The sequence below is a fragment of the Sinohyriopsis cumingii genome, chromosome 12, assembly GCF_028554795.1.
Source record: "Sinohyriopsis cumingii isolate HCF-2022 chromosome 12, ASM2855479v2, whole genome shotgun sequence".
Classification (NCBI taxonomy): Eukaryota; Metazoa; Mollusca; class Bivalvia; order Unionida; family Unionidae; genus Sinohyriopsis; species Sinohyriopsis cumingii.
The window spans coordinates 38,745,322-38,772,171 of record NC_142972.1 but is presented as its reverse complement, the minus strand read 5'-3'; the positions used below and the strand labels follow the sequence as shown (position 1 = coordinate 38,772,171).

The following is a 26,850-nucleotide window of genomic DNA, read 5'->3' as shown; positions in this document are numbered from 1 at the left end:
TTAAAGCTTATTTTTAATAAGACAAGATATGGAAGCAGTAGTTCTTTCCCTTTATTACTTGTAAATGGAAAACCCAGCTTCAGATGCCTTTCCAAGCAAACATTTGTTGTTGTAGGGTTTAACGCCATTTTTCAGCACACGATAGGCTATACGTGGCTTCCAGTATTAATGGTGGAGGAAGAACCTGGGAGAACCCTGGAAAGAACGACCGACCCACAAGAAGCTACTGGCAAGCTTTCTCACATACCCACATTGGTTGAATCCGAGACTTGAACCCATGCAGACAGAGATGAGATGGCAGTGATCCATAACGATCCAAACAAAAATGAAAAGAATGGATTAAAGTAATGCATTTAATAGGCTATGAACAAATCCAAGATGATAGATAAAATTCAGATGTGCATTAAATGCAAATGGAACTCAAATGAAATGCAAGCAGAATACAGATAAAATAGAAATGAAATGCAGATTTGGTTAAATTACCTGTTTCAGTGTCTGTGTACGATGTAAATGACCTGATTAAATCTTCATGCCTTTATTGCAAATTTTCAAACTTTCTCAAGTTTTTAACTTTTAGGACTTGCATCATTTTGGGATGAAGCATGGGCATGTCTATTTTGAAGATACTTATCTCAAGTTAAACCTGTCAATAGGTGCCACCCATGGGATAAGGCAAAACTGGCTGCTTTGTACACAAATGCCTTGCACTGAATATCATTATCTTTCTTCTTCTTCTTCTTCTTCTTATTATTATTATTATTATTTTATCAGTATTGTTTTGTGTGCTGTCTTCTGCAAAGTCATAAAATACACGTTCTCTCCCAAATTTTTGTTCCACTCAGAATTACTGTATTCAGCTCACTATAATTCATCCTATAAAGAAATGATCACTGACTTTAAATAATCACTGGTGTTTGTTTTGTGCATCACTACTGACTTAAAAACAGAGGACTGACTCCTTCATCTGTTAACTGGTTGTAAATTCTTGTTGGAAACAGCTGTTCATGCTTTAAAACTAATATCTGTATAAGCCACATGCTCATCTTACCAAGATCCAAAGACAGTCAGCTTATGTGAGAAGCATATGATGAATAGGAAATCCAACAGAGCCATACTTGAACCAAAACTTCACCAGACTTTACAGAAAAGTTTTAAATTTTGAATGACACCTGACTCTACTGACAATGGGTAGAGCTTGTATCTCTTCTCAGTGATGAACTTTTTCTTCAGAGATAGCTTTAATTGATAGGCAGATAGATGAAGATATCAAATTATATCGATCATATATGCACATTTCTGCTGTGATATCAAGACTACTTTTCCCAGCAAATGAATAGCTTCAGCCCTCTACTCTAATGATATAAACTGTCTCGCTTTCAAATATGATATATTGACACCTTTGAGTTACACTGTCAACTTCACTGGAGTTACAAGTACAAGAGCAATAAGAAATGTGTTTGCACATCGATTCACATGATTTTCCTTTAAATAATGCCTTTCTGATGAAACAAAAATTCAGTTTGCACAGAATGGATAGTCACTGTAGATACAATGACCGCTTAAAGCAAGGAGAACCCACTGTTTGGTTAGGAATTACCTGGCAGCTGACAGTGCAAGGCAAGTAGCCATTACATATAGGACATTTATAGAAGAATTTTGCTGAGGGTGGGGGTGGAAATAAGAATGGCTGTTGTGAACAGGTGCCTGCTGAGTAAGGTGGCTGTTATGACAGGTTTGACTGTACTTACAAGTGGATTTGTCACCATGAAATGAACTCCAATTTAGGTCATTGGGTATCTGGAACTCCATTCATTGAATTTAATTTGCGTAATCTTAGAAAGGACATAAGCTTTCTGAACAACAGAGACAATGTGGCTCAATTACATTAAGTCCATATGTGATTTACAACTAGTAATGTATATTTAATCTATTTCCTCACTGAATTTCAATCTGTTATCAGTTTAGGCAAATATTTTGCATCTCAATTTTGTGTTTAGTTTCAAAATAAGTAATTGGCTCTATATTAATCCTCTGTCTTATTGGTCGATAATATTTACAGCACATATTATTAAATCAACCTAGTTGCATTTTATCGTAGATAAATAATAATTTGTTCCCAGTAATTATCTTTATCTGTAATTTTTATACCCTGTCACGACTTATCACAGATTTCTTTTCTGCCTAGTAGTTTTAAAAGGCTTTATTGATTTAAATAAATTGGGTATAAGGCTCTACGCTAGGAAGACTTAATTCATTTTCTGACAAATTTTAATGAAATCATTGCCCTTGTTGGACTTCCAACTTTACTTTTCGCTTTTGTTTCAAATTAAAAAATTTTGATAGATTTCATGGATTTAAATGAAATTTGATTTGATGGCTTATATTAAGAAAACCAGGATCATGTGTCACTTTTACTACTTTCCTCCAAACTTGTACAGTATGGCCCCTGTTTGACTGAAAACTTTGGCCTTCCTTTGTTTCCTTTTAATTATTTTTAAAGGACTTAATGAATTGAACTCAGATTTGGTATGAGGCTAACATTTAGAAGGCCTAGTTCTATCTGATTCTCACCAATTTCCTGTTACCTATTTCCTCTTTATGGCATTTTGGCTGCTGTTTCCCTTAGAACTCATTCAGTTTCATTTCCGACAAATAACATTTGAAGAACTTCATGGATTTAAAACAGATGTGGTATAATCCTTTATGCTAAAAGGTCTTCAGTTGAGTTCAGTTTTTGCAATGTTCTTTAAGATGTTTTGGAATTTATGGACCCTGTTTGTCTTAGAACTTTGCCATTCAATTTTCAGTCACTAATTTTTGTAGAACTTGATGGATTTAAATACAGTTATGGCATGAGGCATTTATATTAAGAATACCTAGTCAGGTTTGAATTTTGTCCATTTTGAGGCAAAACTATTTAATGCCGGTCTTTGTTTGACATGTAACTTTGTGTTTCATTGCTCTGTATTAAAAGAGGCATCAGTTTCATATAGATATGCTTAATATCTTTGGCATTTAATTCATTTCTTAGTATCTGCTTCACTCTAAGTTGAGTGCAACACTTGACAGAATTCCTTATATACTATTGGTTTGTTCTCTTTGATTACATGTAACATTATTAATTGTGGGGACTGCTTCGGTGGTCTAGTGGTTAGAGCGTCCGCCTTGGATGTGGGAGGTCATGGGTTCGATCCCCGGTCGAGACTTACAAAAATGATACTAACAGCTGCCTCACTTGGCACTCGGCATTAAGAGGTTAGTGTTAGGACTGGTTGGCCTGGTGTCAGGATAATGTGACAGGGTGGGACATCATGCTACATGTCTACAACATGATACTTAAGTGCTAGGCATCAGTATAAACTGCCACACCGCAGACATCGTAGCGATATGACTGATTTTTTTAAAAAGCTACATTAAAAATCCAAATCACACACACACATTAATTGTGGGGATGTATCAAAGCTTAAGCATCTCAAGATAATCACCATTATGACCAATGTGGAGTGTGAGTTGTACTATATGTGTTAAATTTGTTCAGGTAGAGATAGGTGATGGTTCCTGCCAAATAGCTCTCTCGGGCAGGCAAGAGACCTTGCATCAGGTCATCAGATGATGCTGGTGCAGGCAGTCAGTCTCGCCACTGATGCTATTTTCGTATATGTTCTAAATGATGCCATTGTTTGTAGCTAAGAAGTTGCCTATTAAAGAACAAAACCTAGCATTATTTGCCGCCATGATTTCCCTGCATGATGTTGCCTGATTTTTCACCACCCTCTTTGGTCATCCCAACACTAGACAGATTTCAAGGCCACATGAACCAGTCCTGTACAGCCTTTGAAAGCATGTAATCACCAGTGCTGCCTGTTGGGATTAGTCCCTCAGTAGCAAGTTCCAGACAAAAGGATTAGACGTAATCGGGCCTCATACTCATCTGCTCCAGTTCTGGATATAGCAATCTGACTTCAGTCATAACTAGTTACTGGACCTGAGGTGCAGGCAATGTCCTACACCTGGTCATGAAAGCAAAAAGTATGGAAACATAGTTTTGCAGTACAATCTGGACACTGGCTTGTCTGAGTTTGAGTCTGATCAAGGTTTCATGTTACATTTGGTGAAGATAGTCATGGCACCAAACTAACTTTACAGGAGTACCTCAGAAGTGATAAACTCCATATATATTATCATGCAAAATATCTGCATGATCCAGCTGGCGTGTATAGATTTTCAAAAAATGTCATCCAGCAAGTGATACATGTTCAAGCCAAAAGGGAAATTAACATCTTAAAAAGTGTAAACAGTCCTTATAGAACAATAAAAAGAAATATTCAGATTCTTGGGAGGATAAAACTCGGAAAGGCAACAATTACATTTATTAGACATCATGTGTGATAGTGGGAGAGATGATTGCTGTTGCCACATGAAATTTTAACAGGAACTGTAGTGTGTGAAACTCTGCTGGTTGTAAGGTCTAAGTGTACCTCAGATTATTTTTAGTTGAACATTATGTGTATCATTGCTGCATTTGTTTTGAATCACATGTCTGAACATTTTAAATGCATGTTTTCCACCTTGACAATAGCAGTACATGATACTTTGTTACACATTGCTGATAACTGGTCTAACTTATGAGGAAAAAAATTGACTGCGTTACTAAGAAAGTTTTGTTAGGGTTTGCAGATCTGTTGTGAAGATAATATAAATGATGTCAGTTTATTATATTACCTGTCCTGGCTCAGTTGCAACTCAATAATTTCATAATGATTTCTTTTCACTGATACTCATTACCCATCTCAGATTTTTGAAAATGCTTAAAGCCAGTGTCAGGGAATTGCCATTTCCAAACATAGATGGGCTTCTAGCCTCATTTGTCATTCCTCTATTCCTGCTTTTCCCATTCAGTCATTGCTACCACCACATGAGGCTTCTTTGTCGCCCTACACATCTGACTTTAAAGACCTATTAAATAGCTTTCAAAATAAATCTGAATCATCATATCTGCTTATATATTAGAAGACTGGAGCCACCACAAAGGCTAAAGGGACGTAACTCCATCCACAGCTTGATTATTCTCTTAACATATCATGATCAGGTAACATTTTGAAATAAGAAACCACATTTACCTGATCATAATATGAGAAATCCCTCCCAAGCCAACTCTGCAGTTGCATGCCTATGAAAACATGTGCTTAAGTTCAACTGACTGATGACTGATGGGATTTGACATCAGTCCCTCGATCCAAAGGTCGACAAATCTCACCGACTTGTGTTTCAGGAGCAGACAATTTTTTAATACTTTTATTGCTAAACAAGACAAGGTTCATGTCTTTTTCTCTTATGAGGGCTCGATTTGCAAGGTAGTTATGTTCTTTTAGCATATTATGATCAGTTTGGTATTGTCAAAGAAGCATATTTTACTCCAAACATTGGTTTCTGCTCTCTGTTTATTTAGCTGTTTGAGATAATTCAGCAAATCTATGTACACTCAATGTTGTCACTAGGTGTTTTGTTTACCACATTAGTGGTCCAATCTTCGATACTGATGTCATTGGTTAAGATTTTAAGTTGCCGTTACACTTTCATCTTTGCTCAGTAACTTTAAAGTCACATTCAAATGCAAAGATGAATCTTTTTGTATCCTTATTTAATACCAAATGAGGGGCGCCAAGTGGCTGAGTGGTCTAAAGTGCTCACCTTTACAGGTCATTGCCATCTCACTTTTGCGTGGGTTTGAGTCTCGTGTTTAGTCAGTATGAGTATGTGAAAAGCTTGCCAGTAGCTTCTCGTGGGTCGATGGTTATTTCCAGGGTTTTCCCAGGTTCATCCTCCTCCATTTATACTGGCCGCCAATTATAGCCTATCTTGTGCTGAAAAATGGCATTAAACCCTACAACAACAACTACCACCAAATGAAAGTGTCAAGCACCATCAGATCAGGGGTGCTCTCTTCAAGGCCAGCATCACATGAAAACATTGCAAAAGTGTTTAGTCCTTAAAGTTAATTAAATACATTCCATTCTCTTCAGTAACTTTAGAGCTGCTTGAGATAAATCAATGATGAATTTGGTATACTTATATATTATCACAAAAAAGTGTGTAATGTATCATATTTGGGGGCCTGTCAAAGTGACTGGTCAAGATTTTAAGTTTTCTAAAACATATTCCTTTCTGTTCTTTAATTTTAGAGCATGTGAGACAATTGGATGATGATGTGTCATTTTGGGATCGTATCTTTCATATCTTTAATGTCAGGGTCACAATTCAGTAATATATGTTTTGTTTTGCTTTCTGCTTGATAATCCAAAAATTGTTGGAGATACAGGGATGAACCTTGTTTCTCAATTTAACTATTACATTTATTCTAATGCCCATTGAGAAAGAGCCATTTGTTACTTTTAATGTGACAGTCAAGAGTTGTTATTGTAAGTTTTGGTGATCTCACTAGAGTAGACATGAGACCAAACTTTACTTTTGCTTGTTTTATATAGTTACATGTTGTTGAAATATGGGATAGTTTTTATTCTGTAAGGTGGAGTAAACATTTGCCAGCATTAAATAGGTAACATTTACTTGCATATTAATCAGTATTATGAAGCTTCACTACTGATGAAATGTGCATTTTTGTGTTTATGTTTATGGTAATAGACATCTGTAAAATATAAAAGGCACTTTTATTTTTTATTAGGTACATATCCTCAGAACAAAAGAATGCATTGTGAGTGTACATTTTTTCTACATTACTTAACAAACATTGCTTCTCCATCTATCACTTTTCAGGTCAGATGGATGAATTCATTTTTGAGAAACAAAAAGTCATATTTTTCAATACAAATTTGCCTTGATCTATTTCATAAAATTTTCCGCAGCATATTAGTGGGATTTTTTTTTTTTTTACAGCATTCAGCTCTCCACAGATGCTAACAAATTATACTAACTATACAAATTCCTTGAACCCAGTAGGGATAACAGCTCATTCTATAGTAACAGGCACCAACAGTGAGACAGTACGGCAGCTTTCATTTCTACCTACCCATAGGGCCTCACAACCAATTGCTGTTGAGGTACGTTTTTCAGATGATTGATATCACAATATCTTTATTTCTTTCAAACCAGGATTAATACATTCCTTTGCATAATTGCAGGATTAACTCTTGCAATGTTTTATTTGATAAATTTCTGTCAGCTTTGGGGATTTGGGACTAGCAAATATTAAAGTGGCCTTTTCGTGCATAAACATTGTATCAGACTTAGGAGATATCAAACCATATGATAATGTATGTCGTGAAGTCATCATTTATTTCTAAATAAATGCTTTTGACAACTCATTAGTAATGAAAACAAAGAATGAATTGAGAGAAAAAAATGTCTTTAAAAATCTCAGAGCAAATATTTAGTAAGCTACCATATAATAGTTAAAAGTTATATATTTTCATCAATATATATATTTATCATTAATGATAACTATGCTTGGAATGGTTTAATCAATGTTTGTCTTTAACTGTATATACTTGCAATTATTATTTAGTTCTTAAATCGCTGACACATCACTTTGATATCAAATTGTAAACATCTTAAAATATGAATCTGTTAGGTTGATTGACAATGATATCATAATCACATGCCTAAAACAAATCAGATGCTGACGTCAATTCAGACACCATCTTGGTAAGTATCACTTGAACGTGTATACTATCAGAATTCAATGGCTTTAAATTGTCGTAGTATCCTATCAATTAGTAAGCTATAAACTTGACTACAGCTTGATTGAGTATGGATCAGCTCACAGTTCTTTCCTTTAGATTCTTCACTTTATATATGAACAAACTTTGTATATGAGCACTTCCCCCATTAGAAGGCATCCTTGATGAAGGAAATGAACAAATTACTTTGCCAGAGATGATCCATCAAATCCTTCATTTGATGTTGTTTTTAAGCCAGATACCAAAAAAGAAATCATAATTTCATTCCACCTAAATGATGCTGCCAAATAATGATACCTTTGTTTCCTATAATTTGTTTTCAAAATAAGCAGAAATTAATATTGTCTAAATGCTTGCATTTTTAACTTGGATATCTGCTGCATCTTGATATTACTTTTTATTGCTAATTATTTTAAGGAGGATAATAGAGATAGAGGCTTGCAGAAGAGTGCTCCCCCATCTTTGGCAGCAAGTAGGGAGAGTTTAATAGAGGGTCATCTTCGCAGTCCACGTTCAGGAACTCCAGTTGATCACTTTCCAAAACGCTATTCTGCAGACCTAACCAAACTGGAGGAATATGACTTCCAGTCAGGGGCAAGCTCACAGTTGCCACAAAAAGGCAAGTTATACTGTAACATTATACAACAACTCTTTCTTAAGCATCTATTAGTTGATGTTATGTTCTTTTGTAACTTGAGACTTTTCCTGAATAAAGCTTTAAAGAATTTGTAAGAATATAATAGAAAGTTGCAATTGAAAATGGTAACATAAAGAGCTTATTTACAAATATTAATCAAATTTATGAAATTGATTTAATGTTGGCTATGGTCTGTAATCATCTGTTTCAATACTATTATCCACCTTACTTACCAAGAATACAGCTACCAGCTTAACTGTTGTATTTTAATTCATAATGCATTCTACTATTTTTCTCTGAACTAATTTCTCCCTTTAAAAAATGTGTAAACAGTGTCTCACTTTATCATCTATCTAGCATGTAGTCAGTGTTTGTAAATGTTGTTTGACAGCTGCACCATACTAACCCTGTACTACTCCTGATGGTTGTGTTTGTTTGTTTGTAATGTCCAGTCTTAGGTCACCGTAGGTCAGGATCACATGGTACCCCCATAATAGTCTCATCCATGGGGACCCCTACACATCCCCATCTAGCCACTGGACCCACTGGGAGACCACTTGCAGGTGAGATTTTGTTTGTTTGGGTTTTTTATGTTGTTGGTGACAGTGTTTGTTCCTCTAGAAGTCACCTCATTCATTCTTTCCATGAGACACCTTTCCTGTTCTTACCACCATGTATTAGTCCTCCACCATCACTTCTCCACAGCATTCAGTTTACTCATTAGACCATTAAGTTAGCATATCAGCAATCACTTTGCTAGTCACGGTCTTTTTCACTCTCATCATTATATTCACAGACAAAGTAAACTTGATGGACTTAACCACATAGACTGTTCCAACCACAGTCATCTTTTCAGTTATGCAGCTACTGTTCATATCAATTTTTATTTTTTCCCCGCATACATATAATTTTACTGTATAACACTGCAGTGACAAGAATTTATCTACCATGCAAACCATGCCACCACCGCAAGAAACCTTACAACTTATTTTTCCATTATCTTAACCATCATTGCCATCATCAAAACTTTGTGTTTGCTTGCAGGTACAAGTACCTGTAGATATGCATTTGTTATAAGTATGCAATACAAAAGGAGTAATAGTGGCATTCACAGCTACTGATGTTATATCTTGCTGCATTGACAGTTAAAATAGATTGCTTAGGGTCTAGAGAAACTGGCCATGATTACAGTATTATCATTGCCAATAACATCCAGTATCAGTTTCCTTGTATTGACCATAATTCAAGCATCTTCATGTTTATGTTTCATTGCTTACAGTGGTCCATGTGGAAACCTCTTACATGATTTATGCTATTGGCAGACATTTTCTGTAATCTTAAATTGTTGGCTTCATAAATAAATAATTACCCTGCAGACTTTACAACAGACCATTGCTTCAGTTTACCTGAAGTTAAAATATTGAAATAATATGAAAAAAGAAACTGAAATAATCAAATTTCACTACATTCTCTCTCTTTAGTGGCTACAAGACTAAGGAATCAATCTGAACAGAAGGTGTAATTTAACCATGTATTGTCATAACAACCAGTTCACTGCATCACTGTTAACATGACTATGTACCTATTCCATTGCCAAAACTTTATGCACTTGACCCTAAAGATGAGATCTCTTACTTTCCATATACGTAAACCTATTTAATTTTAACACACAAGATATGTATTGTACAAATTCAGTTACGACACATATTTGTTTTGCCCTCACCACAACTTGTGGCATCACAACCACTGCTGAAATGTTTGCAATATTGCTGTGTTCTGTTACATGTTTAGGTTCTCATAAACAGTAACAAGAAAACTGTGAAGGCAACGAACTTTAATAAATTTAACAACTAATTTATTTCTCTAGAAAACAAGGTAAAAATGAGGAAAAGAAGTTACGGTTTTAAGAATCAAATCCAAAAATAATCCAAGAATAATCCAAGAATTAAAAATTAGAAGTCCTAGTAATAGAATGTTCTAATGAATTTGAGTTCAGGTCCCGATGAAAATCCAAAATGGAAGGCGATGACGTATACTGTAGCCAGTATAGTATTGATGTGTCTACAGTGCTTTGTTGAACAACAGAAAATAATATTCCAGTCTTGAATTCTGAATAAAATTTCAATAAATGTCTTTGTCCAAGAATTCTGTATGAGCACTTGAATATTCCCAGGGAAAAGAATTAATCTCTTTAAATCCAAATAATTTGAAGAACAATTAAAATTTAACTCCAACTGGTCACAACAAAATGAACACCTTCACATCAAAGTGGTTAAAAGCCTGAATGAGATTATTTCTCAGAACATCACTATTAAATCTGACTACTGCATAATTCCCGTACAACCAAAATTTTGAAATAGAGGCTATTTACATGTCTAAAGTCATGTACACCCAGCACATCCTCGATTTCACTCTAAATGTCACACTAAGATTGAATAAAGAAAAGAAAAAGTTGTTTACTGATTCTGAATCAAGGTCAGGAACTAGGTCAGCATTAAGGTACAAAGTTCTAATATTAGGTGTTTAGGAAAAAAACAGGTCAAACTAATTTCTGGAAAATGTAAAATTCCAGTAAATAAAATTACAATAGCATGTAGTGGAATTAAAAAAAAAAAAAGAAACAAATAATTAAATTAAATCAAATATGCATAACAGTTCTTATCATAACTCTAACCATTTTCGCCGCAACTACCTTATCAACATAATTACTACTGTTACCACCATCCCCATATCTCACAACCACTGTTACCACTGCCATCATTATTATAAGAAGTAGTTAAGAGCAAATTGTTCTGCCAACAAAATTTATTTCATTGTCCAGAATATATTTTATGTTTAGTATTAAATTGACTTGGAGTATGCTTTTCTTTAACTGTAGCTTTCAGAAAAACCATCAGTGCCATTTGTTTTCTATCAGCATCTACTGCAGTCAGTGTTTTGTTGGTATTTTTTTGAAAAATAATGTTTGTGATTTGTTTTTGTTTGTGAATGTCATTTGTTGCATATAGCTTGCTATGCCTGGGACAAGCTTTGCGCTAACTCTACCATCATTATCAAACTTTGTTATTTTTGAGAGAGGATTATCATTAAATGCAAGAAAGGAGAGGGGATATCTGAGATAGATAGAGCAGTTGCATAGACTAAATGCAGGAGTATATTTCAACCCAATCATTTTAATTTTTGCATTAAATTTAAAGAATAAATGTGTTGAACATGACTTGAAATTTGAATAAAAACTAGCTAGATACACATAGAAATGAAAATACAAACAATGCGGTCTATTTGAAAAACACAAGTATTGACATGAATCAACTAAAACCAAAGACTTTACCTTGACATATTTTTGTCTTACTGGTTTTGTGTACTTTGTGAGTTGCTTTCACAGATATTAATAATCTCTGCATCATACATTTAAGAGCTGGAGATGGCAAAAATGCTGGAAATTATTTCTTAAAAACAAGAAGTCACTGTCGGTCATCTCCTGCATATGCTGCTGATGTCAAGAGTTTTACTATTATACCTCTTTGGATTCAGCAAAAAGGAAATTTTTACCTTGAACCTATGATAGTGTGTTTCTGGTAGTAGATTCATTCATTTTTCATTCCAAAAGTTAACAAAATGTGATAAAGCATATGAAATCTTTTATATTTTAACATTTGCTACAATCTCTCCCCAGTACAAGAGTGCTAGATTATGCCAGCAGATAGGAACAATGCAAGAGATGCAACATGCATACATGCAAGTTACTGGCATAAATCTTACCTAAGAGTGGAAGCCATCAGCTTGTACCAATAAAACATTCATTGAAAAATCTGGTTGTGGTAAAACATTTCATATCAAACAAAGTCCTGTTGAATGTACATGGCATTTTTGAATATCTGGTTGCAATATCTCAAGTGGGTAATGTTTTAATACTGAATTTATGAAATGAGTTGAAAAATTTCATCTTTTGTGAGCCTTGGTGAGCAAAAGCAAAACATTTTCATAAATTTAATATTAAATCATTACCCATTTGAGATTCTGTTTATCACATAGTTTGCATTTGAATGGAAATAGTTTAGAGAGAAAGAAGAAATAATTTCATTCGTTCTTACTTGTATGCTGCATCTTTAACTTGTTGTGCATAAAAAAATAGTCCCAGATGCTAGTTGCATTAATATTGCACAGTTCTAGAACAAGTAACATTTAAAGAGATTTTTTTTCCTTCTCCAAATTATAATTGAAAGAGCAACTGTCCATCCAAATCAGTAGAACATTGGACACAGGCAACATCATTTTTCAACACTGGATCTCCATATGAAATTCATGTGTGATATCACAATCTTAGACGAACCATAAATTAGACATTGATTTCGATGAAAATATTTACCATGTTTCCACTGAAAGTATATCAGTTCCTGTACTAAGCATTCCAAATATGCGACATTCATGTGATGGGATGATTACTGGATGCCGAAAATCCAGATGTAATGTATTTGTGACCAGATATTTGCATTATTTGATTTGGAACAGCACTGTAGACATAGACATAGACATAGATTTTATTTTTAGTTAAAATTGCATCATGTAACAAGAAACATTAGCTTGGTGGAGCTATTTAACTCTGTAAAAAATGCATTGGTCATATAACTTTCTGTCATTTGTAAGACCAGCATTTGTCACATTCTTCTGTAAACAGGTGAGTTTATTTACTCCTATAAGTTAACATTTAAACCTCTCTTGTCATAATGTGGGATCCATTACTGGTTTGGATTGGATTAATGGTTTGGATTGGATTTGGATTAATTTTATTTGTTGTGAACCTGTAATCAGCCATATTCTGACAGTCAAAACCTTTTTCCCCAATCCCTGCTGAGCAAGTAAATGAAAAGAAAATGTTGATAAAACTTGTAAAAAATAAAAGTTCCACAAGATAGGATAAGTACAGTTGCATCCAGTAAAGAGAATACTGTGCAAGAATTTAAAGAACTTGTTTGGGACCAATCACATTGTCATAAAGTGATATGTTAACATGCTGACATATGAAAAATAGTACACTGCACATACTGTATGTAAAGTGTACCAACTATGTGATGAGTATAAAATGTATAACGGCAGGTATTTAATACAGTATAGTTGACAGTGTCTGTTGTAATCTTATAAGGATTTAAGGTCTCCTTTTGTGCCAAAAATTTGAGGAGTTTATTGTTTTTATTACTCTTGCATGTGTTTTTATTGCATGCATACTTTTATCATGTATTAATAAAAGGAGCATCAATAGCTTTCATTGAATTTTTAGCTTTTGATTGCATGTACTTATTAATATTTCAGCTTCATTGACATATCATACTTGAACTTAACAACTCACTGTAGCAATTAGTATTTGGTGAAAGAATGTGTACTCTGCTCTAAGTATGGTTCCATCTACTTTTAGGTACATGTTCAATAAAATTATAAATGAAAAAGATGGTAATTTGACCAGCTACTCATTGATGTTTAGTTGTTCATGGCCATAAGACACAAGTGTGCTTATGGTATGTCCTTTTTTTCCATCATGTGTCATTCAGCATTTGTCCAACATCCATCATGAGTCATCCAGAATCCATCATCAGCGATTGCTATTTTCAGCTTTTTCTTAACAAAAAGATGCCAGACCAGTTTAATTCACTTAGCATCCTGGCATAAAGGCCTTTTGAGCCTGTACAGATGATGATGATGATCCACTAGGAAAAATAACTTATTACTAAAACAGGGTTTGTGAAGTCTTGAAAAGTGTGTGAAATTTGGTGGTTGTATTGAAAAGTGCTTGAATTTTAGGGTGGCTCGAAAAAGTACTGGAAAAGTGCTTGAAAAAAATCAATAGTCCTTAAAATATGCTTGAATGTTGAATAAATTCATTCCATTGAAAAACAATTTTCAGAGTCGTACTTAAATATTAAGGAAGGTAATGAAAAGTAAGTTAAAATGTTAAAAATCCAATTATGCTAGGTCACATATGTATTCAGTAAAACTTCAGGTTGGTTCACTCATATTGTACTTGGTCTCATTTGTGATTGTAACCACCAGATGATGTAAATGAATTTTGCTGTCTTAACTGCTCCATTACAGCAAGTATTAAACAAAAGTCCATCAGGTTCTCTGTTGAGAAGTTTATTTTGAGGCAGGGTTGTCCAAAGTGATGTACACATTGTATATATGGGGAAGGCTAAGTGATAAAGAAAATGGTATGTGTTGTATCTGTTGAAAGATATTAGATCAGTGATAGCAGTGGTCACTCCAAGTTCAATTCACTGTTGGTGAGAACATTACCATCTACTTTTTACCAATCATAGTAATACAAAATACAGGACTCAGTGGTATGTTTGATGCATTGCTGCATCTAAAACAACATTTATTCTTTGGAGGAAAATTGAAGTAGTTCGGAGGTGGGATTATCAAACTCATAGAGTCCATTTTCAACAGGATATGCTTTTCAGTGAGAGTTCTTGCAACTCTGGGGATTATTCAGTGCAGAAATGGACTTGATCCTGTTCAGCCTTCTTTTTGTGCCCCTTTATGAATGATGTTACTGGCACAAGGGTGCCCATTTTCAAGTCCCTTGATCATAGTTATGATCATGCCTGAGATACAGTCATTCCTATGTCACTGATGCAGATAAGATTGGCTTACCATGTGTGAGCTAATCAATAAGAGAACACAACCTGGTTGAACCATGTGGCAGTCCAATTTAACAATGAGTATTGTTACATTGAGGGTTTTAAACTCGAGTAACAAGATTATCTTAAACTCAAGCATTTGAGTTTTCCAAAATATAAGTTTTTAAAAATGAAATATAAAATCAAACGAAGTGAAAGAACTAAATATAAATATCATTCTAATAATCCTAATTGTACTGTCAATTTCTCATTAATATGGAACTGTTCCAAGGTGTTCCGAACGAGGATTCCAAAGTGCTTATTTGTTACTGTGCTAATACCACTGAATTTAACATCATTATTAATCCAAATGTTTTTACTTCACTGTAATCTCGTGAACTAAGAATATCACTAAAGTCCTTGTAGGTTTCACATAATCTGATGTAATTAGTTAAATATTCAAGTCCTTCAGTATAATCACATAATCACAAAGTAGTGACTGTGTAAATCAGTGTTTACTCACTCAGGTGTATCTAATGAATATGTAATTATAAATCACCATTTTCTTCGCAATGACTCTGATGAATACTAGCCTAATTATACAAGAATAAAATAAAAGGTGCATATGGTCATTATATAGCATCCATTTACTTTCAAAAAAACAATTTCTGATTTATAATAATTTCTAGAACAAAATTTAATCATATTATTCCCTTTCACAATAACTTGGTTGTCAGCATACAAAGACAGGCCTATTCTGACAATCAAATCACATTGAACCAATCAAATGCTAGAATTCATGTTAACTCTCTGTAGGGCGATTGCTCTATAAATTACATGCTTTGTTTACGTGACCCCCATTCATACACAAGTAATTCTTGACCTACTTTGTTGTTGACTTCACCTTAGTGATTGTCCTTCTCATAATTGAAACTCTTACAACAAAGTATACATGTACTTTTACTATAGTACGAACCATTGAATTAAAGGATTTAAAATATAACTTCACAGACTCAAATAAATGAAATAAAAATTTTATTATAAATTCAAAGTATGCAATTTCAGTGGCAAAGTAGCCATCTGTCATATAAGCCTACTCCACACTAATTGTACTCGAGGGCAAGGTAAGGAATTCTACTGGCTCCTCCCTATTTTCCCAGTTAGGGGTAGGCATTCCTATGGTCACCTCACCTCTCCTGCAGTACAGTGCATCTCACTTCCTTTAATACAAGCAGGTGCTCAGTTAGCCCACTTTTCAAAGGCCTGGTCAGACAATATGGAAAATTGGCAGGTCCTTTCCATTATGAGGGAGGTTTTACAACTGTGATTTGCAGAACTCCCTGTCAGTGAAATGTAATCAAATTAAGGGAAGAGTAGAAGCAGTAGAGAGGGTTCAAAACATCCAGTGACCTGCATTTATAATCCTGGATATTTATGGTACCTAAAAGTGCATGAAACACAGATTAACCATAAATAACAAAACAAAAAAAACAACAAATTTCTGTGAGAGGAAACTTTCAAGATGGAAACAGCAGCAACAATTTAGAAAGCTATCAGACCTGGAGACAGGGCAGTTTCCAGTAATCTCAGAATGTTTATTTCCACATACCAACCTTTCCCCCCACATGAAGTAATTAAATTCTGAGCCATGCCATTTGGTCTAACCTCCACATACAGGCTCTCCATGACAGTGATTTGAGCAGTGGCTGCACATGTGAGGTATCTGGTGATTCCTCTATCCAGTAATTCATTCACTGGCTGCTGCACATTAGCAACAAACAGTCCCTATTATGTCATATGACCAACTTTAAGGCTATTATAACTCAGCTAAGACTTGTTCCCAACCTAGAGAAATCAGATCTCATTACTTCTCGAATGAATTTCCATACCTTTCTGGGTCAGATTTGTGCTCCCAAAGAAAGGATAGACAAAACCCTGGATTTGTTCAGGGCTTACAGGCCAAGACTTTGTTGGCAACTAGACTTTATCTCTTTTCTGGAAACTTTGAACTTCATGGTATATCTGGTACCCCAGGGGGAGAATCCATTTACATCTTTAGTTCCTCCTCTTGGCAGTCTAGAAACCACATAAGGATTCACTGTAGATCTAATTTCTCTAGGGTTGACCTTTAAGTAACTCTAAAGGTAATGTACAGATAAAGAAAACTGCTGATAGTAGCTGCTCTGCAGGTCCCAAACCACAGTTCTATTTGTACACTAGCACATCAGATTTGGCAAGGGGTGGGATTAAGAGTGGAGCTCACTTAAAACCAAAAGGAATCCTTCTTCAGGGCCATTGGTCCCAGTAAGAGTCCCTCTTCTAAACAAACTATTTGGAAATTGTAACTCCTTTTTCTGCATGGAAGTCGGAAACCTTCTTTTGTCATGGAAGCCTGGAACCTTCTATGCTGGGCAGAGTTAAAAGGGACTACACTTCAAATTTATCACATTCTAGGAAAGAAAAATATTCATGTGAACAGTTTCTTCAGATCAGTGAAGGTAGTCCTAACAGAACTCCACTGACAACACCTCTCCATCAAGCAGCAGCAGACTTTCTGTTCATTATGTGGGAGAAACCTGTAATGGACTTGTTTGCAACAAACCTCAACAGGATGCTTCTCCTTTATGTTTCCATGTTCCCAGACCAAAGAGCTTGGGCAGTGGATGCCTTGAACCTGAGGTGTGGTTGACTGATGGCTTATGCATTCCTACCCTTCAGGTTGATTCCGTGTGTACTTCACAAAGTCAGGACATCTACCGCTCAGATTATGCTGATAGTACCTCTATGGCATGAAAGGTTTTGGTTCATCAATCTCCTTAACCTTTGATCACTCAACCAGTGGTGTTACTGGTACCTCACTGTAAGAATTTGATTCGGTAACATAAAGATACTCTGCTCCACATCAGTACTCAGATTCTCTACCTTCATATTTGGCTTCTCTCAAGTGAACTACCTCCTAGGCAAAGTTTATAAGCAAGATTGCTGACTACATTGTCCAGGTCCAGAAATGTTCAGTGTCAGAGGTTTAACATGCAAAGTGGATGACTTCTTTCTACTATTCCTTTTGAAAGAGAGATCTTGCCTGGTCTCAATAAATCAAAGGTTTTAAGGTTTCCCACTCAGACTTAAATTATTCAGAGGTCAGTCACTGGCTCAGATCTTCATTGGCATATCTTAAGTGCTTTGAGCTGCAAAGACCAATGTCTTGCTTATTGGTGGCAAGATGGACTCTTTCATGTGTTTTATAGGCTTTGACTTAAACCTGATATGAACCATTTAGCATGGCTTCATGTGAAATATTACACTTACAACTATCTGAAGTAAATAGAAGTGATTTGTGAATAGAGGAGGAATGTTTATTGTTTAGTGGGAATTACAGTTCTGTTTTCTTGCTGTGTCAGCAAGATTTTCGTACCAGAAGAGAGCTTTCCTCAATGGAGATCTCCAGTCTAAGTTGCATCTGTGTTGGGAATGATCACGACAGACTTCTTTGCCCAGTTAGAATATTTAGGTTCTGCTTAGCAGTTATAAAGGAAGAAGAAAGGGTAAGGGTATTTCAGCATACACCATCTCCAGATGGATTTCACTCACCATCAATAGATTTTATTGTTCTCTTACTGAGAGAGCCCTCTCATTAATGAGGATAAATGCTCAAGAAGCAAGGGCTATTGCTACTTCCTTAGTATATTTCACTGAATCGTCTTTGGGGGATATTATAAGTGCTGCTTCTGGTGATCTCATATGAACACCTGTTTTACCTTCAGTCATTAGCAAATCAGAGTCAAGGTATATATTTCTGGGTCAAATAGTCACTGCATGAACAGTGACCCAGACAGCTGCTGTTTAGCACCAGTTGAGTGGTTGTGTACATGGTGAATAATCATTATTTTTGTTGCTCATTTTCAGTCCATCAGCCTTCCTTCTTGTTTGCAAATTCAAGTACACAATAGTGACTGGTAAACATATTAAAATCTACTTTTTGAAGGGGGGTTAAGCTATTTTAATTATTTAACACTTACCTGTTACTTTTGCCATAGGCATTCCTCCTATGTGGATGTCTTTCATTATTTGAGGTTCTGGAAGAGAATATTGCACTTGGGCTAAGGATGAAGGTTGACTTGGTCAATTTGCATATTTTATAATTTCATAGAATTGAAAGATGGTACATCTGGTATGGACAAGTTTTTTTGTGCATTTGCAGACAGGATAAGATACACAATTTTGACATTCAAGTATTACATAATTAAAATTACTTTTATCCCCCATCAACACACAAAACAATACATTGATTCTAATTGTTCCTTGTCCTTTGTTTTCAGACCCTTGTACCAATGATAGATGTTCTAACCCAGTCAAGACCTAGTTGGGTTAGATCCATGTTCCCTTCCAAGAGAGGATTAATAAGCCATGAGAGAGGAGTAGCATCTTCTCACAGCCTGCTGCCTAGTTATAATAACAGGCAGATTAAACCACCCTGGAAGGGGAAAGCTATGTTCTAGCTCCATAAGATTTGAGGAGGGGTCCTCCTTCAGATCAGAGTTGCCTGAATAGCCATTAGTCAGTGATGGGTGATTGTTCAACAAGCAGCAATTTGCAATTATTTATCAATAAACCTCGGTGGTATGGAGACAGATTGAGTTGAGACCGCCTCTCACCAAACTACTGATTTTTGGAGACTGAGAGTTGGCATCAGTGCACCAATCTTGACAAGGGAATTGGATCGGCATCCCCTTCTTCCCTCTAATCCCACATAACTTTACAGGATGTGAAAGCATCTCTTTCAGGGAAGTAAATTCCTATCCAATTATGTTGCCATGGATATCAGACCAGGGCTGATCTTGCAGGTTGTGGCCTGACATCATCTACTTATAAAGTTGGAACAAAAAAGATGGGGACCCTGTGTGGCCAAGTGGTCTGAAGTGCTCACCATTATGGATCACTGCCATCTCACCTCTGTCTGTGTGGGTTTGAGTCTCGGGCTCGCCCAATGTGGGTACATGAGAAAGCTTGCAAGTAGCTTCTCATGGGTCGGTGTTTCTTTCTGGGTTTTCCCGGTTCTTCCTCCACTATTCATACTGGCCGCCATGTATAGCCTATCTTGTGCTGAAAAATGGTGTTAAACTTTTTAACAACAACAACAAAAAGGATTTAAGAATCTGGTCTTTTTCCCCAAAATGCTTAAGGAAGGTCAAGAAACATTCATGTCCTTTTGCGACATCTGCTAATTAGAACATTTCCCTCACTCCACATGAGGAGTTTTGGGATGAGGTTTTCCTTATCCCTAAATCCTGCATATCAGAGAGAAATGGGGTAGCAAGGTCCTGCCTCCCAGGAGTGAGAGCGGGACAAAGATGTACTGTCAGTCTTAGTGAACTCTAGTTGGTTTGATTCAGAAGAGACTGAGATGGCACATCCTCCTCCCTTCAGGTTCCTTGCCTCATCACACCTGTTTGCTCAAGTGACAGGAAGAGGAGATCTAGTATTTGAATAAGGCAGCAAATGAAGTTTACCATTTTCTACCATAGGATTTTTATGCCAAGCCCTTAAGCTCAGATGACAAATTCATTCCAACTTTGAGAGACTCTTTTGGACTACCTCATGCCCAGGTATCCTTTTGCTCCCCTATTCAGCTATGGTCATGGAGCATTTGTAAAGGTTTTGTATGGGCCAAAGGTTTGCTAGGCAGCACAAGGCGTGGCCACTCCCCAGTTCTCTAAGTTGAGACCTCTGGTCTATGCATCTAGCTACAGGGTACACTCTGCTGTCTGGCCCCTTAAATCTCTCCTCTTGGATGATGAGGGTGTCAAACGTGCATTTCCATGGGCAACTGGGTCTGACTTCCAGGTATGATGGAGGCATTTAAACTTTAGGCTAGGTTGCTTGTATCCATAACCTCACATATTGATTTTTTTTCAGCAGCCTCCAGCCTTCCAAAGGAGGAATCCCTGTCTCTAGTATGCATAAGTGCTTGCTGGAGGTGGTTGCCTGGGCATGTTTTACCCATACCCAAGGTGTTGTCAGTGGAGTTGCTCCATCTCTGCAGGGATGTTGCTGTAAACACATCTAAAGTCACACTAGAGCACAGTAAGAACCTTCTTCAGGTTGCTTCTCTGGAGGCAGTGACCTTATTAAGAGGGCTCATCTCAATGGCATCTAAATATATGATGGATTCACAATACTGGTCACCCACAATGGCTTGTGGCCCATCAAATCCAGCCAGGATGCATGTTCATATCCCTGGGACCATGAGCATTTTTTTTTTTTAAAGATGCAAACCTAATCAAGGAATCAAAGCAAGTTTAATCCTCTACCTCACCTGTCATTTGCTAGACAGGATTGCTGGAAAGGCACATGGAGGAAGTTTGTGAACCCTTTTCCCTTTCCTAAGGAAGGGCATGTTACAACCTCCGGGTCGCCCTCTCTCCTGTGATTCCTTTTCCAATAATTACCATAGGTAGATCTGTTTTCAGATGTCTGGTTGAACATAACAGACAATGGGTAGGTACTCTATAACTGGAGGATACCAGCTTCAGTTCCAGGATTATATCCTGACAAGGACCCCCATGCTATTCCAACTGTCAAATCTGGCGTTGTTAAAGGAAGAGGTGCACTCTCTTCTACTGAAGTGCACAGCAAAGAAGGTGTTAATTGATCAATATCCAGCCTCTTACTCCTTGATTATCTAAAGGCAACAGTTGGAAGATGTGTAATATCTTCTACAGAAGAGCACGTTAAAGAGGTTGTCAAATGACATGTCTCCAGCTTTCTGTTCCTGGACTTCCAAGAAAGATCGCAGTTTTGGCTTATTATTGACCTTTTTGGCTTAACAAGTTTCTCCAGAAGGAGCATTTCAAGATGTTGACCACAACTACAGTCAGAAATACCATAAGGTCTGACAGTTGGGAAATTTTCATCAACCTCCAGCATTGAGTTCCTTTACATCTCTCCTCATCACAGGAATTGCCTCCAGTTTTGTCTGAACCAGGTTTTCCAATTTATCACTGCCATTCAGCCAAGCATCCACACTGATAGCCTTTGTCAGAGTAATGGGACTAGTTGCTGCTCACCCATGGTCACTGGGGACTCCTGTCCTCCAGTATTTTGATGTCTGGTTGATCCATAATGTCTTCTTAGAATCCCTCTGACAAGTCTTACGACTCTATGGTCTTAATCTAGGTAACAGAAAAGAGTGAAAATCAACAAGTTTTGTAAAATTCAGCAAAGAATGTTTTTTCATGAATACAAAGTAAAACCTTAAAAAAGAACTTATATTATTGTGAATTAAATCCCAAATAGTCCAAAAAGTTCTTTTGCTTGTCCAAATGTATGAAGTTCTAATTGAATTTCAGTGGTATTCAAAACAAATTCCAATATTGAATATGCTGATGTGCCTGTAGTCTTGAATATGCTAATGTGTCAGTGGCCTGGAATAGGGTGATGTGTTAAAAGTCTTTGATGTATCACTATTATAATCCAAAATGCCTCTGACGAAATTCACTATAATTCCAAATTAATACTCTAATCCAAGTAGTCTTATTAAGCACTTTCGTAATCCTAGTGAATAATAACTTGAATAAATAAATCCACCCAAATTAAAAACTGAACACAACAATAAGACTGATTCCACTTTGTATGTTAATGCACGAATGAGTAATCCTAATGTAAACTACTTTATGTACCCCTCCACTTGACATAGGTTGCAATTACCATTTTCTGGAAATATTCTGTCATTTTAATGTAAAATTTCGGAACCTTCGTCTGTCAGAATCAAGACTGTATCTATGACTCAAACTGAAGTAAACATGTTTACAATTAATAATCTGAATATTTAACTGTGTATTATGTTGTTTTCAAAATAACTGTCACTAGTCAGGTAGACCATTAATTTGATTTTGGACTAAGTACAGTTACAAAATATGGATATACATTTTAAAATCATTGAGAAAAGTCAACAAGCAATGCAGATTAAATATACAAAAGACAAAGCCTGTCTCACAATAGATCTTTGGTGAGCCAACTAGGCCAAATACCAAACCTAGACAAATACAGACCTTGCTCCATCTCATTTTCAAGCGAAATGGACTTGTACTGAGATGCAGAACTACATTACCACAAAAACTACCTTGAGACATAGACAAAAAAAATAGACTTCTTTACCAGATATATAAGAAGGCTGTGGGAGGAGGAGGAATTAGATGAACATTTAATTGGAAATATGGATGAAATGTCAGTGTATTTCAACTTGATTCCAGGAAAGATAATTGATAAAGTCCGGACAAGAGAGGTGCATATCAGAGGTACCAGCAGTGATAAGCGCCATTTAGCTTGTGTAGTGACATGCCTGGCATCTGGTGACTTGTTGCCACCCATGATAATCTTTCAGGGAAAAGGAAACTTAAAAATTGTAAAAATCCCAAAGGGAGTTGTAGTGAATGTTCAACAAAAAGCATGGATGGATGACCACCTAATTTTGGATTATATTGGTGAAGTTTGGAAAGCGCACACAAAGCATGCACATTCTCTCCTAGTGTTGGATTCATTCAGTGGCCGTTTGACTGATGGAGTTAAAAACTCCATGAAAAAATTCCAGAACAACAATGGCTCCCTGGTTGATGCACAAGTAAACTGCAGCCTGTGGATGTATATCTAAATAAACTTTCAAGGGACTGCTGCGGAAAAAATGGTCAACGTACATGAAGGACCTGGCTTCCAAAAATATTACAGCCAAGGATACTGGTGAGAAGGCAACAAAAAAATTCCAGCCCCATTAGAGCAGCAGATGATTGACTAGATTTTTGAGGCCAGTGAAGTGATAAATAAGTAAAAGGACATGATACTCATTAGTTTCAAAGTTACTGGCATTTCAAATGCAATAAATGGTCAAGAGGACCACTGCATAAGGAGTGACGATGAAGCTCCATTGGAAAGTCTTTCTAGTGATGAAGGATGTGAAAGGTTTGAGGGTTTTGAGCTGGAAAACTTGTAAAACTCTTGAAAATTATGAATTTTTCAGTACATAATGTTTTTGCTTTGTTTTGTGCATTCGTCAAACATTGGCTCACAAATTATATCCTGGAAAATAACATGTTGTGTTTATAATATTTGCTTTGTTGTTCTCTCTCTCTCTGTCTTTCTTTCTATCTCACTCTCTATTAAATACATTTGCTTATTTTTTTTCAACTGGCTTCATCACAGGTATCAGAAAATTAATATTGTTCTTGGGCTAATGGGCTTGTCGTACACATTTTCAACACCCCATAGGGAGCCTCATTTCCCTACGTAGAGCCTCCTTAATTTATCTGTTGAGATGCATCTGGTCTTCAATCCAGTATTTACTGGAAAAGACCAAGCTAAAGGTCAAGCGTATTTAATTAGCTTCTATATTACATCTGCATAGCCATGTGGCACAGTGACAATGGATCTCATAATTACAACCAAAATGATTTATTTATTCAGGTTTTAATTGCCAATGGAATATAATAGTGCCCTTGTAGTGTTTACCATAAGGAATAACAACTGACAGGTAACTGAGCAATAAAGATTATTCTCTCTCTCTCTCTCTCTCTCTCTCTCTCTCTCTCTCTCTCTCTCTCTCTCCCTCCCTCCCTCCCTCCCTCTCTCTCTCTCTCAACAACAATCAGATTCTTGATCTGAGAGCAGAATGAGACTGGATTTGTACATTAGGTTGTCGTATGTTCAATAGACCTTGTCCAGGTATCATCCCTTTATTTTTCATACATGGTCATACCACAAAATGATAATTATTTATTTTACATATAATTTTACATGAAATATGGTATCACAGCACAGGGGTTTTCTTCTGCACAATTGACCAAATATTCTCCATGTTCACCCTGGTGGGCAAGATTTTTGAGCAAAGTTAAGTGCATCATTCAGACCAGGTGATGCTCTGCATCCAAAGTTCAGGATGTCAAGTGTAGAATATTTTGCAGTTGGTGCAGTAGTAATCTTAGCAATCTCTCTATGAGCACAATTGCTGATTTTCTTCTATTCCTTTCAAAGAGAGGAACTGTTTGGTTTCTACTATTAAAGGCTATAGGGCAGTCCTATCCAAGATACTATAATTTTGAAAACGGCTGGCCATTGGTTCAGATTTACATATTTCTGACCATATTAAGTATTTTGAGCAGCAGAGCCTGATGTTTCTCTCACTAATGCCCAGATGGGATCCCTCATGTGTTTTATGGTCTTTAACTTAACACATGTTTGAACCTTTGGGTGACACTTTCTTTGAGGATCTTAACGTTAATTTTTGCAGTCTTTATTGTCCTCAAAAAAAGAAACAAGCTTCATACCCTTCTATTGAAGAAGATTGTTTACAGTTCAGAGAAACTTATGAATCATTTTCTTGCATTTACCAACCAGGTCCATTTAGCAAGAACACAAACAACAGCCTTCCTTTAGTAAATCCACTCCATATTGGGGTACTGTTTCAGTCATATCCGTGCTGGGGATGATAAATATCAACTCTAATATCCAGTTAGGGTTTTACAGTTCTATTTGGCTGCCTCTAGAAGGAAAAGAAGAGGTAGGAAATGGAAGATTAAAGCCCATGTGGTTCAGGTCTTGCTACCTCATAGGCCTGTCTAACTGCTTTTGTCATTGGAGAATGTTATGAAAGTCACATACTGACTGTCACACACACCTTCTTTCTTCTTCCTTCATTCTTTGGTGCACCTGAGTGATGGAAGTTTTTCCTTCGGGCCAATAGTCATAGCACAAGAAGTGGCACAAGCAGATATCAACTTAGGCTACTGGACATTTCTACTGTAAGTGTGATTATATCCTTGTTTGTACCAGTGCTTGAGGCCACCTGCCTCCCTCCACTCTGGCAAACTCATCTTCATATTGTAAGAGGGAATATATTACTGATATTAAAATGTAGTTTGTCGGTGGGTAGTAAAACTAATTTTTATGATATAATACCAGTCTGTCACTGCTCTCAGATTACCTCCTTCCCACCCCATTGTGATGTCCAAAAGTATGCATACATAAAGGGATGATGGTTGCACATGGGTCTATAATGTAGGGAACAGTCTGGGCCTGTGTTCTTCTAGTTCTGTAATTTCAAAACTTACCATCTAATGCGAGAATAGAGTTTGTATTGTATGGATGAGGACAATTTCTCTTAGCAACAGGTGTTACATCATTAAAATTAGTTTTACCCCACCCCATCTACATTTAAATTTGAAATCAGGTCAGATTTAAAACTATTGTGTGAACATTACCCTATTTGTTTTGTAGCAACAGCACTAACTAGGTAACCTTCCGCATATCAATAAATGTGCAAGCTTCTTTTACTGGTCAAAGCAACAGTTGCCTTTCCATTCAGTATTAATAATTACTGATATCTACCTACTTTGCAGGTCGTGGTCACAGGAGGATTGGATCAGATGAATATACAAGAGTTGGCAGTGATTACAGTGGTTTAACTCCACCCCTACTCCCCACTGGCTCTCCACAGATGCCGCAGTCACCAGTGCATCATGTTAGCACATATCCTGGGACACTTAACCACATGGGTACTTCCTCAAAGGAAAATACTCCACAGAGAACTATATCGTACCAACCAGTAGGAGTGAAAGACCCTTCACTTGTCTCAGCATCAATACGACCTGCATCCTGGACATCCGAAGTGCCCATTGTTCCAGTTTCTCCCCAGCCTTCAGGTCAGTATTGAGGGAAGGAAATATTATGTGTCTAAGTAAAATGTTACTCTTGCCTAAAATTAGTGATGCATAACTCTAGATAGTGTATTTGCATATTGTATGCATATAAATTGACTAAAAATGTATACAAGCATTCCGTATACACAAAACTGTTTAATTTTAAGGATCTGGGACAAGGATATTGGACTGTTTGAGCAGCCATAAGCACTATC

General features: G+C 36.4%; 1 protein-coding gene across 3 annotated transcripts in view; it reads left to right on the top strand.

The window, feature by feature from the left end:
• The window catches only part of LOC149786288 (mitogen-activated protein kinase kinase kinase 7-like), a 79,926-nt gene that overhangs the window by 32,513 nt on the left and 20,563 nt on the right, over positions 1-26,850 (top strand). The window contains exons 10-14 of one of the 3 annotated variants that reach the window (XM_089976673.1): positions 6,683-6,712; positions 6,895-7,058; positions 8,115-8,316; positions 8,787-8,897; positions 26,336-26,638. In XM_089976673.1, coding sequence (XP_089832799.1) covers positions 6,683-6,712; positions 6,895-7,058; positions 8,115-8,316; positions 8,787-8,897; positions 26,336-26,638 — 810 coding nt within the window. The remainder of the gene's footprint in view (positions 1-6,682; positions 6,713-6,894; positions 7,059-8,114; positions 8,317-8,786; positions 8,898-26,335; positions 26,639-26,850) is intronic. The other 2 variants (XM_089976674.1, XM_089976675.1) reach the window with 2 other exon arrangements.